Source organism: Salvelinus namaycush, chromosome 33 (genome assembly GCF_016432855.1).
Source record: "Salvelinus namaycush isolate Seneca chromosome 33, SaNama_1.0, whole genome shotgun sequence".
Lineage (NCBI taxonomy): Eukaryota > Metazoa > Chordata > Actinopteri > Salmoniformes > Salmonidae > Salvelinus > Salvelinus namaycush.
In genome coordinates, this window is record NC_052339.1 from 22224148 (window position 1) to 22240328 (window position 16181).

Consider the following 16181-nt stretch of genomic DNA (forward strand, 5'->3'; position numbering starts at 1 on the left):
CAACTTCAAACAGAGGACACTTTTAAAAGGAGCGCTTTGGTGACAAATTTGTGGATCTATTGAATTAGGCTGTAGGATTACCCACTGAATTCCACTGTCAAATGATAGTTTCAAAGTCGTTTGTTTTGTTTCCATTTTGTCGCCTCGCTCTTTCATTTCATTCATTCACCGTATCACTTTGTTAACCAGGTTAGAGCCTGAGAGTAAGAGAAAGAAAGCCTCTGTCTCATAGCGCGCCCAGTGTGCACACGGGCACCATGGTCGGGATGTGGGGTGGCGAAGGTCTCCCAATGTCTGTCACCGTGGTTGTGACTCTGCTCCTGGCTATTATTGACGTGAAGGCGAGTGGGGAGTACTGTCACGGTTGGCATGACACCCAGGGCACATGGAGAGAGGGCTTCCAGTGTCCAGAGAAGTTCGATGCTGAGGATGCCATCATCTGCTGCGGGAAATGCGAGCTGCGGTACTGTTGCTCCAGGAATGAAGCACGGCTGGACCAGGGGACTTGTGACAACGACAAGCAAGCCCAGCAACCGGGCACCGACAGCAAAGAGAACAAGGAGACGGGCGCAGGTAAGAACTATGTCTGGCCCAGCACGACCAGCTTTAGGGGCCACAGCAGCTGTGCCAAAACGCTCTGCCTCAAGGCTGCAAAGCTCTCTTTGTCTGCTAAAAATTATAATGTCATTTCTAAATTAGATTTTAAACTGGCTCAGTTTAAATTGTTTAACTTAATAATAGGCTACGCCAGCAATATTGCATTTTGAAGGAGATGAGTGAGACGGAAAGAGAGGGCCTAATTGCCTAATTTTAATAAAGGTTTAGGCCACAGTGGCCCAGGCCTAGAACAAATTATACTTAATTGAAAGTTGGAGTTATGAGTTTCTTCCCCATTTCAAACATTTAGGTATGTTCTAGTTTTTTCAACCACTATCTATCTGGGAGCTTAAACATCGCTTAGATACACCGTACCGGTTCAGTTGGCAGCAACAGCTGCAGAGAAGACAGTTGACACCATAAAGCCAACTAACTGCCCACGCACTCACAAATGGAAAATTGTGCTGCGTGGCGTTATAAATAGCTGTGTTTGTTCTAGCTGCAACACACGCGCGCCGCGGGGACTGCAGAGCTCGTTCAGCACACTGTCCCCACGAGGATCAAGTTTGGACTTGACCGGATCTTTACGCTTCGAACACACCGACAGCGTCATTGCATCACTGCTGCATAACATTTTGCGCAGCTAGGCAACTATACTGATGCAGGTACCTTTTGCAAATGGTCGCATGCGGTTGGACACATGGAGGAGAGAATCATTTTCGCAATATCCTCAAAACCGTGTTTTTTTGACACAACTGCTGACAGCTACAGGGACATAAACACAAAAAATGCTGCTTGGAGACAAGTGTCCACGATAGTAGGATTGCCAGGTCAGTTTAGTAGTGAGCTTGTGCTAGATGTGGCTAGTTAGCGTTAGCTAGCTCTCGGCGGGGCTGGTCCCGGCCCAACAGCGCGATCAAGACCACCTTCCTCAACGTTGGTCTCATTGTTGAAAGAGCCTACTCTGCCTATCTTGACTATTTATTATTGCATTTCGCTCCAAAACTGCATTGGAGGGAAATTATATTATAGGCTCTCACAATTCATTTGAGGATGTCATCGAATAAATAATATACTTGGCAAATAAATAAATAAAAATGTAAAGAAATTATGCAATCAAACTGTTTTTATGTAATCCCAAATTTTTACTGAATGTGTGCAACAACAAAAAATCTACATTCATATTTTGCTACTTTCTGTCAAGTCCACTCATACAATTTGATGCATACGTTCGATTTATCGAACGTATGCACCACACAGAACGCACTGCAACTGCCTCTGCAACGCAATGCTGCAAGGCAAATGCAGCGTTCCATTGGAAATGAATGTACTTCTGGTGTATCGAAACGCAATGACGCAGTCGGTGTGTTCGAAGCGTTAGGCCATTGGCTCGCGACGGCGCTGACAGCTCTGTTCATAAAAACAAATCGCGTTATGAATCATTTCCCCGCGCTTGCGTGTTGATTCCGCTGAGGAATAGGCCTATGTGAACGGTTAATTCCCATCCCAAACACATTAGGAATGCATCCCCTGTATGTTCCTAACGTTTACCGTCTAGTTACATTCACATGATTTCAACGCACATTTTTACTTTATCCAGGCCTTTTTTTACGTTGCGTGGATAGGGTGTCCATGACCAATTGCGCATGGAACGGAAGCGCCTAATAATGTCACATTGTAGCCTCATCTAACGCTTCGAACACACCGACAGCGTCATTGCATCACTGCTGCATAACATTTTGCGCAGCTAGGCAACTATACTGATGCAGGTACCTTTTGCAAATGGTCGCATGCGGTTGGACACATGGAGGAGAGAATCATTTTCGCAATATCCTCAAAACTGTGTCTTTTTGACACAACTGCTGACAGCTACAGGGACATAAACACAAAAAATGCTGCTTGGAGACAAGTGTCCACGATAGTAGGATTGCCAGGTCAGTTTAGTAGTGAGCTTGTGCTAGATGTGGCTAGTTAGCGTTAGCTAGCTTTCGGCGGGGCTGGTCCCGGCCCAACAGCGCGATCAAGACCACCTTCCTCAACGTTGGTCTCATTGTTGAAAGAGCCTACTCTGCCTATCTTGACTATTTATTATTGCATTTCGCTCCAAAACTGCATTGGAGGGAAATTATATTATAGGCTCTCACAATTCATTTGAGGATGTCATCGAATAAATAATATACTTGGCAAATAAATAAATAAAAAATGTAATGAAATTATGCAATCAAACTGTTTTTATGTAATCCCAAATTTTTACTGAATGTGTGCAACAACAAAAAATCTACATTCATATTTTGCTACTTTCTGTCAAGTCCACTCATACAATTTGATGCATACGTTCAATTTATCGAACGTATGCACCACACAGAACGCACTGCAACTGCCTCTGCAACGCAATGCTGCAAGGCAAATGCAGCGTTCCATTGGAAATGAATGTACTTCTGGTGTATCGAAACGCAATGACGCAGTCGGTGTGTTCGAAGCGTAAGTCTTAGCAGTCAGTTAGTACTAGCCTAACAATTGGGTGTGATTGGGAGAACAGATGTCATAATTCTTCATTATTTTTATTGAAAGCAGATTTACTGAAAAACTTCAAGGTTCAAACAGGTATTAGTTATTGATCTCTTTGACATGTTTCCAACATATTTCCATCACCTTCTCACTACAGTTGTAACACAGAAAGCTGCATCATATAGGAAGAAAAGAGACATTACAGTGCACACATATTAAGTGCTGGCACATTACAAAATGAGAGGCACATTTACTATGAGTCAAAAATCTTGCAATGGTCATTTTTCAAAGAAAAATAATAGTTGTCTACACTTAGTCCAGATATTAAACAGACACATCAACAGAGCATGCCTTTCTTGTAGAGTAGAATACAGTATGTTTCTCTCTTGGCATTTGTTGAAACAGTCATCCCTTATCACTCCAGAAAGAGCCAAATACATTTTCATATAGTGGACAATGGCCAAAATAACTTAAGTATTTTGTCATGGAAGGCACCGCTTGTACATTTAATTAATTTTTTATGCACAGGGCAACCCATTAATCACAAAGCAAAGATACACACAGCCATGTCAATGAATAACCCCAAGGATACTGTATATGCATTAAGAACAATAAACAGAGCCTAACATTCAACATGAAGGAACATGTGTGGGATCCAGGAAAGGAGAGGACCCCAGGGATTTGAATGGGGAGAGGAGGAGCAGTCAGTTACACATAATATGCCCAAACAAGAACAGAGAGATGGGGGCTAATATTACTGCAGACAGAGTATGGCTGTCCCAGCCTCAGTCCAGCAACAGGTGTGGAATAGACTAGTGGGCTGAATGGAAACTATAGACACTCTCCAACAGATAATGTCACAGCAGGACACTGTCATTACTACACTTCTCCCATCAGCCATTTTACTTGTGTCTCTGTCAGACTATAGACTGTATTCACATATCATGTGACGCTGTTAGGAGGACATTAGATGACTTTCTGGAGCCTTACGCACTAACTCATATCCATAGTAACTACATAACTCTCTTAAAGAAAAGCTCCTCTAAACCTGATCATGGTATGGTTTGGCTGTGAGGTATTAAAGCTAACAGCTGTTCAATTAAGCAATAAGGCCAGAGGGGGTGTGGTATATGGCCAATATACCACGGCTAAAGGCTGTTTTTATGCATGACGGAACGCGGAGTGCCTGGATACAGCCCTTAGCCGTGGTATACAGTATTGGCCATATACCACAAAGCCGCAGGGTGCCTTATTGCTATTATAAACTTGTTACCAACATAATTAGAGGAATAAAAATAAATGTTTTGTCATACCTATGGTATACGGTCTGATATACAATGGCTTTCAGACAATCAGCATTCAGGCCTCGAACCACCCAGTTTATAATAGGAAATAGGTTATGGGCTCAGAAAATTGATGTCATAGCGCCTCAGCTTCTACCTCTTTTGTACTGTATCTAGACTGAGTCTAGTCAAGTTGACTGTTGTCCCAGAATTGGTCTTATCTAATGAGTGCCTATAGCTTCAAACTTTAGACATCTTGAAATGGTCCTTTGAAAAGCTGGTGACTTTTGATGTTGCTCAGAGAGAGAGAAAGCGTGTGTGTTAAGGAGAGAGAGAGAATGAAAAAGGAAAATGACAGAACGAGTCACTGCCTCTCTCAGGGTTACAGTTACACTCCATAACACTTTGGAATATTCAAACTGGAAAATGAGTAACTTAACCAGAGGAACAATAAATCTCATGAAATCAGTTGTCATATAACAAGTTCCCCATTGTGCTCCAAACGGGTGTGTGCCTGTGTGCGTGTGTACGTGTGTGCGAGGAAGCACCTCAACTCTGCCCTGGTCCTGCCACTCGGACCATTGCTGCCAACATTCCCCATGAGCGCTCACTGTTGGGTCAAAAGTTAACGAAACACCCAAAGAACACTTACGTTTACTATTAACCACTTTCTGTATGCTTTAGTAGGCTACACTGCCATCCTCTACCTTCACTCTGTAAGAGTTAGTCTGCTGCTTCATTACCAAGTCATCTTAACATGATTAATCCAGCATAAAACATTTGGTTCCTTGGAAGTTGTGGGAACGTAGGTTTTTGGTTTCACATTGGTTGTGGGAACAAAGGCATACGTAATACGTTTTTTAAACGTTCTGAGAACAGAAGTGAACATTTTTTTTAGGTTGGAGGGAGGTTCTGAGAATGTTTTACGCTGGTTCCTTGGAAGTATTCCTGGGAGGTTTTATTAACGCTCTGAGGATTATAAGTTATTTTGAAGTTTTTGAATAACTTCCTTAAAACTTTCACATGTGTCAAACTCATTCCACAGAGGGCCAATTGTCTTCTGGTTTTCACTCCACCATTGTACTTGATTGATGAATTAAGGTCATTAATTGGTAAGGAACGCCCCTCACGTGGTTGTCTAGGTCTTAATTGAAAGGAAAAAACTAAAACCAGCAGACACTAAGACCTGCATGGAATGAGTTTGACACCCCTCCCTTAGGCATTAATCATGCAAATACATTTATTTTTTATTGTGAGACGGCATCAGTGAGATTCAAACCTATAATCTTCTGTTCTCTATCCATGGAATTAGTCAATTGTGCCACAAGGATGGATCTAGCGTTCCATGTTTTTTACACATAAGAAAGCTGTTCATTTTAGTCTATTCAAACAGTCCCCATTTCAAAGGAAACAAGCACTCATTAAGATCAGATTTGGCCAATTAGTGGGCGTGGCCAACACACCTGAAACACTTAACAAGATAGAGGATAGAGAGAGTTTTGTTGATGCTGAGAATGGAATGTATATGTTTTTAAATAACAACAAACTTTTATGGAAAGTTTTGTTAACATTCTCGGAAAAATTTGAGAACATAACTTTAAATAGAACCGTGAGCAAACCTATAGGAAACGTAATTCCCAAAGAATAACAATTTTTCTTACCGCTCTCTGAACCATTGAAAAATATTCTCAATGTCAAACCAGTTGGAGAACGTTCCTAGAATATTACCAAGATTGAAATGAAATGTAACCATGTTTGAACTTTAAGGAAATGGTCTGTTAAAGTAATGAAATAGCAAGACATTTTTTGGGGGGGTCAAGTTCCTTAAATGTGCTGAGAATGTTCCAAAGCCAAGCAACTATCCTGCACCATTACCAGAATGTTCTGGGAAGGTTGTATGTAAAATAACCATAGAACAACCACACTCTCACCAATCTCTAAGAAAAACACATGGTTCTCAGAACGTTATGTGCTAGCTGGGTACTGTACTTCATGGAACTGGTTTACACTAGACAGATGGCAGAAAAACAGCTGTGCACTTTGAGGGGTGAATTACATGCTAATCATGCGAGAATCATGCAGATGATCGGATTTAACACACTGCTTTATCTCCAGAGTCACAGCTGTTATTATGGTTCAAAAGTTACAGTAAGAGAGATGTAGTATGCATTAGAGCCCCACTGCAAGGTTGGCCTATATAATGTTGAAAAGATGTATGGAATTAGGCCTTCAATGTGATCTGTTGCATTACTCCAAACCAGCTATCATTAATGCCACTCTCAATATGTCTTAACGCTGCGTCTATACAGTATAAGGGACTATTCTGGCTTAAATGCCATAGCGGGATGTGGATGTATATAGGAGAAGAGGTCAGGAATACCCACATAAGTTCTGGCTGCATAACTTTGGTATGAGACAGAATCCCCGCTCTCACAGACAAACACAGATCAAACGCACGCACGCATAAACTCACTCAGACAGATAGGTACAGGGTCGGTGGAGGGGGGTTAGGGGGGGTCACAGCTGGGCGCGCAGGATAAGAACAGATCAAAACAAAGTTAATAACTTCTAATGAGGGACTGGGGCCCCCTGGAGACACGCCACTAGTACACCTCTGTCTCTGCCTTTCTTCCTCTAATTTCGTCTCTCCCTCTTTTCTCTTTTGTCTCACCGTCTCACTCCATTTCTCTTTCACTCTCATTTGGGTTTATGAGTGAGGTAAAAACACGTGAGTGTAACAGCTTGAACTTTTAGACAAACTGTTTTTCTCACTGCTGTTCACTCTTGGTCTCTCAACTTGACTAATTCAAGGAAGAAGGTATTTTCCAAAATCATGATGGTAGAATAAACCACTTCATCATGTTGCTGTTGTAGTTTGTTCAGTTTGTTTTCTCTGAGGGCGTAAGTGGTTATGGTCTGAGGAAGTTCTGTCCTCGCTCTGCTCTGCTTGTTATAGAACGAACAGCCCTGTCTTAATGTACACTACATGACCGGAAAGTATATGGACACCTGCTCGTCGAACATCTCATTCCAAAATCATGGGCATTCTTATGGAGTTGGTCCCCCCTTTGCTGCTATAACAGCCTCTACTTTTCTGGGAAGCCTTTCCACTAGATGTTGGAACATTGCTGCGGGGACTTGCTTCCATTTAGCCACAAGAGCATGAATGAGGTCAGGCACTGATGTTGGGAGATTAGGCCTGGCTCGCAGTCGGCGTTCCAATTCATTCCAAAGGTGTTCGATGGAGTTGAGGTCAGGGCTCTGTGCAGGTAAGTGAAGTTCTTCCACACCAATCTTGACAAACCATTTCTGTATGGACCTCGCTTTGTGCACAGGGGCATTGTCATGCTGAAACAGGAACGTGCCTTCCCCAAACTGTTGACACAAAGTTGGCAGCACAGAATCGTCTAGAATGTCATGTATGCTGTAGAGTTAATATTTCCCTTCACTGGAACTAAGGGGCCTAGCCCGAACCATGTGAAAAACAGCCCCAGACCATTATTCCTCCTCCACCAAACTTTACAGTTGGCACTATGCATTGGGGCAGATAGCGTTCTCCTGGAAAATCCAGATTCGTCAGGAGACGAGACCTTATAGCTAAATGCTAACTTACAAGCCCTTAACCAACAATGCATTTTTAAGAAAAATACCTAAAAAAAAAAAAGAAATAAAAGTAACAAATAAAAATAACGAGGCTATATACAGGGGGTACTGGTACAGAATCAATGTGCGGGGGCACCGGTGTGTCAAGGTAATTTAGGTAATATGTACATGTAGGTAGAGTTATTAAAGTGAATATGCATAGATAATAACAGAGAGTAGCAGCAGCGTAAAAGAGGGAGGGGGGGGGGCAATGCAAATAGTCTGGGTAGCCATTTGATTAGATTTTCAGGAGTCTTATGGCTTGGGAGTAGAAGCTGTTTAGAAGCCTCTTGGACCTAGACTTGGCGTTCTGGTACCGCTTGCCGTGCGGTAGCAGAGAGAACAGTCTATGACTAGGGTGGTTGGAATCTTTGACAATTTTTAGGGCCTTCCTCTGACACCGTCTGGTAGAGAGGTCCTGGATGGCAGGAAGCTTGGCCTCTGTAGTGCCTTGTGGTCTGAGGCCGAGCAGTTGCAATACCAGGCAGTGATGTAACCTGTCAGGATGCTCTCGATGTTGCAGCTGTAAAACCTTTTGAGGATCTGAGGACCCATGCCAAATCTTTTCAGTCTCCTGAGGGGGAATATGTTTTGTCATGCCCTCTTCACGACTGTCTTGGTTTGCTTGGACCATGTTAGTTTGTTGGTGATGTGGATGCCAAGGAACTTTAAGCTCTCAACCTGCTCCACTACAGCCCCATCGATGAGAATGGGGGCGTGCTCAGTCCTTCTTTTTCTGTAGTCCACAATCATCTCCTTTGTCTTGATCACGTTGAGGGAGAGGTTGTTGTCCTTGCACCACACGGTCAGGTCTCTGACCTCCTCCCTATAGGCTATCTCGTCATTGTTGGTGATCATGCCTACCACTGTTGTGTCATCGGCAAACTTAATGATGGTGTTGGAGTCGTGTCTGGCCGTGCAGTCGTGAGTGAACAGGGAGTACAGGAGGAGACTGAGCACGCATCCCTGAGGGGCCCCCGTGTTGAGGATCAGCGTGGCGGATGTGTTGTTACCTGCCCTTACCACCTGGGGGCGGCCCGTCAGGAAGTCCAGGATCCAGTTGCAGAGGGGGGTGTTTAGTCCCTGGGTCCTTAGCTTAGTGATGAGCTTTTAGGGCACCATGGTGTGGAGCGCTGAGCTGTAGTCAATTAATAGCATTCTCACATACAGTAGGTGTTCCTTTTGTCCAGGTGTGAAAAGAGGGCAGTGTGGAGTGCAATAGAGATTGCATCATCTGTGGATCTGTTGGGGCGGTATGCAAATTGGAGTGGGTCTATGGTTTCTGGGATAATGGTGTTGATGTGAGCCATGACCAGCCTTTCAAAGCACTTCATGGCTACAGATGTGAGTGCTACGGGTCGGTAGTCATTTAGGCATGTTACCTTAGTGTGCTTGGGCACCAGGACTATGGTGGTCTTCTTGAAACATGTTGGTATTACAGACTCAGACAGGGAGAGGTTGAAAATGTCAGTGAAGACACTTGCCAGTTGGTCAGCGCATGCTCAGAGTACACGTCCTGGTAATCCGTCTGGCCCTGCGGCCTTGTTAATGTGACACAGTCACCCGGAACAGCTGATGCTCTCATGCATGTTTCAGTGTTACTTGCCTCGAAGTGAGCATAGAAGTAATTTAGCTCGTCTGGTAGGCTTGTGTCACTGGGCAGCTCTCGGCTGTGCTTCCCTTTGTAGTCTGTAATAGTTTGCAAGCCCTGCCACATCCGACGAGCGTCGGAGCCGGTGTAGTACGATTCGATCTTAGTCCTGTATTGAAGCTTTACCTGTTTGATGGTTCGTCGGAGGGCATAGCGTGATTTCTTATAAGCTTCCGGGATAGAGTCCCTCTCCTTGAAAGCGGCAGCTCTACCCTTTAGCTCATTGCGGATGTTGCCTGTAATCCATGGCTTCTGGTTGGGGTATGCACGTACAGTCACTGTGGGGACGACGTCATCTATGCACTTATTGATGAAGCCAGTGGCTGATGTGGTGTACTCCTCAATGTCATCGGAAGAATCCCGGAACATGTTCCAGTCTGTGCTTGCACTGCTGCTCCAGAGTCCAATGGCGGTGAGCTTCACACCACTCCAGCCGACACTTGGCATTGCGCATGGTGATCTTAGGTTTGTGTGCGGCTGCTTGGCCATGGAAACCCATTTCATGAAGCTCCCAGATGAACAGTTCTTGTGCTGACATTGCTTCCAGAGGCAGTTTAAAACTTGGTAGTGAGTTTTGCAATTGAGGACAGACAATGTTTACGTGTTACACACTTCAGCACTCTGCAGTCCCATTCTGTGAGCTTGTGTGGCCTACCACTTCGCGGCTGAGCCGATGTTGCTCCTAGACGTTTCCACTTCACAATAACAGCACTTATAGTTGACCGGGGCAGCTCTAGCAGGGCAGAAATTTGACGAACTGACTTGTTGGAAATGTGGCATCCTATGACAATGCCAGATTGAAAGTCACTGGATGGCCGTGTGCTCGATTTTATACACCTGTCAGCCACGGGTGTGGTTGAAATAGCCAAATCCACTAATTTGTCCACATATTTTTGTATATATAGTGTATATTTGATAATGGAAGAAAGAAAAACATATTTTTTCCCTTGTTTGTTAAAAATGTGCTATCGTCAAACCACTGAAAACCTACCTCCCACTCTCTCACCCTTCTTCCTTCCTCTCTCCACAGTACCCATCTACGTTCCCTTCCTGATCGTGGGCTCTGTGTTCGTGGCTTTCGTCCTGGTGGGTTCCGTGGTTGCCGTTTGTTGTTGCCACTGTCTCCGCCCCAAACAGGAACTGTCGTCAGGGGGCGGGGGAGGAGGCGGGTCTGGTGGCGGCCGTCTCCTGGAGACCATTCCCATGATGGCTAGCGTGGGCACGTCTCGCGGTTCCTCTTCCCGCCAATCAAGCACGGCCACCTCGTCCAGTTCCTCTGCCCCTCCTGCCCAGGTGCCTCGCCCGGCCCCTCAGCCCATGATGCGTGCCCAGGCCTCCTGCTGTCTCCCTCCAGACGCCAGTGTCTTCGTCAACATGCCGACCAACTTCTCCGTGCTCAACTGCCAGCAGGCCACCCAGATCATGCCCCACCAGGGACAGTTCATCCACCCCCAGTACATCGGCTATGCCACCCACCACATGTCCCCACCCCAGGGGGTCTACCTGGACCCCACCCAGGGGGGCTACAGACAGCTGCAGTCCCCCTACCCCCCACCCACCAGTGTGGCCAGTGTCACCAGCGAGCAGAAGTACCCTCCAGTAACAGTTTAAGCCATTTTGGGGACTGTGTGTAACAGACTTTGTGAGGGCTATGTGCCTTATGGGAACTGTGTGAGAAACCTTATGGGGACTGTGTGAGAAACCTTATGGGGACTGTATGAGAAACCTTATGGGGACTGTGTGAGAAACCTTATGGGGACTGTGTGAGAAACCTTATGGGGACTGTATGAGAAACCTTATGGGGACTGCATTAGAAACCTTATGGGGACTGTATGAGAAACCTTATGGGGACTGTGTGAGAAACCTTATGGGGACTGTGTGAGAAACCTTATGGGGACTGTGTGAGAAACCTTATGGGGACTGTGTGAGAAACCTTATGGGGACTGTATGAGAAACCTTATGGGGACTGTGTGAGAAACCTTATGGGGACTGTGTGAGAAACCTTATGGGGACTGTGTGAGAAACCTTATGGGGACTGTGTGAGAAACCTTATGGGGACTGTATGAGAAACCTTATGGGGACTGTATGAGAAACCTTATGGGGACTGTGTGAGAAACCTTATGGGGACTGTATGAGAAACCTTATGGGGACTGTGTGAGAAACCTTATGGGGACTGTGTGAGAAACCTTATGGGGACTGCATTAGAAACCTTATGGGGACTGTATGAGAAACCTTATGGGGACTGCATTAGAAACCTTATGGGGACTGTATGAGAAACCTTATGGGGACTGTATGAGAAACCTTATGGGGACTGTATGAGAAACCTTATGGGGACTGTATGAGAAACCTTATGGGGACTGCATTAGAAACCTTATGGGGACTGTATGAGAAACCTTATGGGGACTGTATGAGAAACCTTATGGGGACTGTATGAGAAACCTTATGGGGACTGTATGAGAAACCTTATGGGGACTGTATGAGAAACCTTATGGGGACTGTGTGAGAAACCTTATGGGGACTGTATGAGAAACCTTATGGGGACTGTGTGAGAAACCTTATGGGGACTGTATGAGAAACCTTATGGGGACTGCATTAGAAACCTTATGGGGACTGCATTAGAAGCCTTATGGGGACATTGGGAGCTCGCCAGCTTGGAGAGAGAATGATATGGACTCAGGCTCACACAGAGGACTCGTAAAACCCAAGCTGGGATCTGTGCCTGACCAGCCACAGTGTGTTGCATGTGTCTGTCCTACATGTGTGTGATATGTAAAGGTTTGGCAGATTTGCCTCAGGGTAATGATTGTGAGTGAGCTGACCTCACCCCAAGATGGAGGCAGGGGTATGTCTGTCTGGTTGTCCTCATTCAGCAACACACAGAGGGGTGATGCTAGGGGTGATGCTGCCCACCAGGGCCAATGACTCGCAGCAGAGTGTGTGGGTTTAACGTCTTGAAGTTTGTCAGTGTAGCGTTTGTTGTGTGTGTTTGTAAATGAGTGAATGTGTGTATGTACAGTACGAGTGAGGGTGCTGTGACCAGTGTGGCTATGTGTGTATGTACAGTACGAGTGAGGGTGCTGTGACCAGTGTGGCTATGTGTGTATGTGACTATATGTACAGAATGTGCTGTGTGTGTGTTACTGTCAGTATATGTGGTGGTGAGTGGGTGTATGTTAACGGATGTACTATGTGTGTGTGTGTGTGTGTGTGTGTGTGTGTGTGTGTGTGTGTGTGTGTGTGTGTGTGTGTGTGTGTGTGTGTGTGTGTGTGTGTATGTGTGTGTGTGTATATGAGTGTATAGTATGTGTGTATATGAGTGTATAGTATGTGTGTATATGAGTGTATAGTATGTGTGTATATGAGTGTATAGTATGTGTGTATATGAGTGTATAGTATGTGTGTATATGAGTGTATAGTATGCGTGTAAATGAGTGTATAGTATGTGTGTATATGAGTGTATAGTATGTGTGTATATGAGTGTATAGTATGTGTGTATGTGTGTGAGGACGTGTGTATATGAGTGTTTAGTATGTAATGGGAAATGCAGGCGGTGTGATGTGAAAAACAGTCCCTCTCTCCCTGTAGGCCGGTTGATGTCTAATGAAGTGAACACAGGACACAGACTGTGACGCTCCAGCCTTACACCCCCCCCCCCACACACACACACACACACACCTACCCACTGCCTTGAGCGGAAACGCACACACACTTGCATATACACAAGAGAACCCACAAAATTAAAATACACAAACACTCACGCAAGGACTTGGAAATAAATGTGCCTGAAAGGAGGTGTGTGTGTGTGTGTGTGTGTGTGTGTGTGTGTGTGTGTGTGTGTGTGTGTGTGTGTGTGTGTGTGTGTGTGTGTGTGTGTGTGTGTGTGTGTGTGTGTGTGTGTGTGTGCGTGTGTGTGTGTGTGTGTGTGTGTGTGTGTGTGTGTGTGTGTAGCTGTGATCGGCAACCTTCTGAAGATTGCAGAAATAATAACGCAGTAAAGGCTGTCTGCCAACTGTTCCACCTCACTGAGTTTCCCTCCTGTGAAAGAGGTGTGTGTGCTGGTGTGTGTGTGTGTGTGCTGGTGTGTGTGTGTGTGTGCTGGTGTGTGCGTTTACTGAAGGTAGACTGGAGTTGTGCTGGAAGGTTTCAGGGCATCCAACAGTTCTTTTCACTTCAGCAGGGTAGAAAAAGAACAGCTAAAAAATCGACAAGACCCACTGGGCACACCACGTCATTTCAACGTGGATTATTGGGTAATATTTGGTTGAGACGTTGATCGAGATTACCCGTTAGGCCTCTGTTCACTCAAAAAGACAGCCAAAGTTAGTTGAATTTCCAATGTGTTATCACTATGCTTTCAACCATCTAAAAGCACAACCAAATTCTAATGGAAAGACAATGCCTGATTTTTGGTTTAGTTGTCCCCCAAATGTCTATCACTGTGCTTTCAACCATTTAAAAACACAGCAAAGTTCAAATGGGAATACAATGTCAGATATTTTGTTTATTTATACAACAGATTAATGTGACATCACTGTGTTTCATCTAATAGCCGAACCAAATGACCTGGATGGCAGTTGAGATTACATTCAAAGTACGTGGAGCAAGTGATCAATGCCGTTCGAGATTCTGCACAGATTATTAAAGCAATTGTGAAGATCTCCACAGACCTATGATGACCGATGCATGCTATCTTAAACATGCATACTTTATCTAATTACATAATGTATAGTTACAGTAACCTAAAAATGTGGCCATGGATGTGTTACTCATTTTAAGGTTGAACTTTATATTTGTTTGTAAGATAGAGTAAATATCGTTAAGTTAAGGCTATTACAAAAGTAATATTGAATTGTTTGGTTGACAATGCAACCAAATATCAACATTTTAAAGGAAATGTATCTACTGCTTGGATAGTTCCATTCTTTAACTTTTATTTTTGGTTGAGTTGGCGACGTGAATCCAACATATCATTTGTTAACTTGTCGACAAATAAATATGTTATTTATTGTATTTCAAAAGTGATATTGAATTGTATTTGGATGTCAACACAACCAAATATCTTGCCTGATGACTCACATTGAATTCTTCCACTGCTCTATCAATCGCTACATACTTAGTTGCGGAAAAGAAATAAACATTTGTGGCGTGGCGTTTGGCCGGAGCAAAGAGACTGGGTAAGTCAGGCAACCAAATATCAACATTTGAAGGAGATTTATCTTCTGCTTGGATAGTTCCATCTGTGTTACTAATTTAGTCTGGCTTTAAATTACAGTTTGTCTACAAATTAAGTTTGTTTCCATCTCAACCAAAAATCTAAGTTAAAGAATAGTACTAAATCAAATCAAACTTTAAATGCACTCCAGCATATGGTTGCGTTGACAACTAAACACAATTCAATATCACTAAATATCATTTCATTTTTATCAACTAGAGCTTGAAACTAGAGGTCTTTATCGGCTCCAAAAAGTTGGACCTGGAACCCGAACGGACCCGAAAACAATCAGACCCGAACACGAATGGACATGACAACAACCAGACCTAGACCGGTCCGGGTCTAGATCAGACTCGATTGGAGCTGAGTTACAAAAAATGTATGTTTGCTAGCCAAATTGCTCTTCTGGTTAACAAATAGATAATTATATGTTGGATAGGCCTTATCAGCGTAAAATAAGTATGCTATGGGCTATGCAGAGCCGTGGTCATGTCCATTCAGGTCCACTCAGGTCTATCAGCTGTAGTTACATAGACCCGAGACCTGATGTCAATCAAACAGGACCTGACCGGGACCCGAGGGAAGAGTTAGAATTTTGGACCCGGACTCGCTCGAGTCCAGGGTCTGGTCTCGGGTCTGGTACCGGGTCTGGTCTCGGACCCGTTAGGCCTCTGTTCTATTCTGCTATCTTTTTTTTGCTGAATTCTGGTTTGAATTGAAACAATGGCTGTTGATGACTTTGCAAATGCCTAAATAGCATCATTGAGGATAAATGAGTATGGTCACATTTCATTTGCTCTGTTAAACCTACCCTTTGGAATGACTTCGATAGCAGCATTGATTTGATCTAGTTTCTCTCAACAATCATTCTCATAATAGTACATTGGTAAGAGTCAGGGACATCATAGCTAAGCTGGGCTTGGTTAAAACCCTGGATGGGAGACTAAAGGGTAGCTGTAGATAGATTAGTTCTCCAGTAAGAGGTGCTGCCCAGCCGATTGTTTTTTTTTATTCTGAGTAGATATAATGTTGAAGATTTGACGGTGTTTTAACGGTACAAATTCAACAAATTTTACACAAGGTTTGTCTATGTTGAAATTTGGTTAACACGATGACATAATTCTGCGGTTGAAATTTTACCCTCGAAACAAGTTGATGACAAACAAAAATCCTATATATTTTCCACGTCATAATACATTGACAAATTACGTTGAAACAACGTTGATTCAATCAGTTTGTACCCAGTGGGAACACTTTGTGCTCTGTTATAGAACTGTCTCTGTATTAG

General features: G+C 44.0%; 1 protein-coding gene across 1 annotated transcript; it reads left to right on the top strand.

The window, feature by feature from the left end:
* Positions 1 to 266: 266 nt before the first annotated feature.
* Positions 267 to 11292, top strand: LOC120027704 (protein shisa-2). The gene is made up of 2 exons (XM_038972694.1): positions 267 to 573; positions 10712 to 11292. Exons 1-2 carry the CDS (start codon positions 267 to 269, stop codon positions 11290 to 11292), a joined length of 888 nt encoding a protein of 295 aa, XP_038828622.1.
* The last annotated feature ends 4889 nt before the right edge of the window (positions 11293 to 16181 follow it).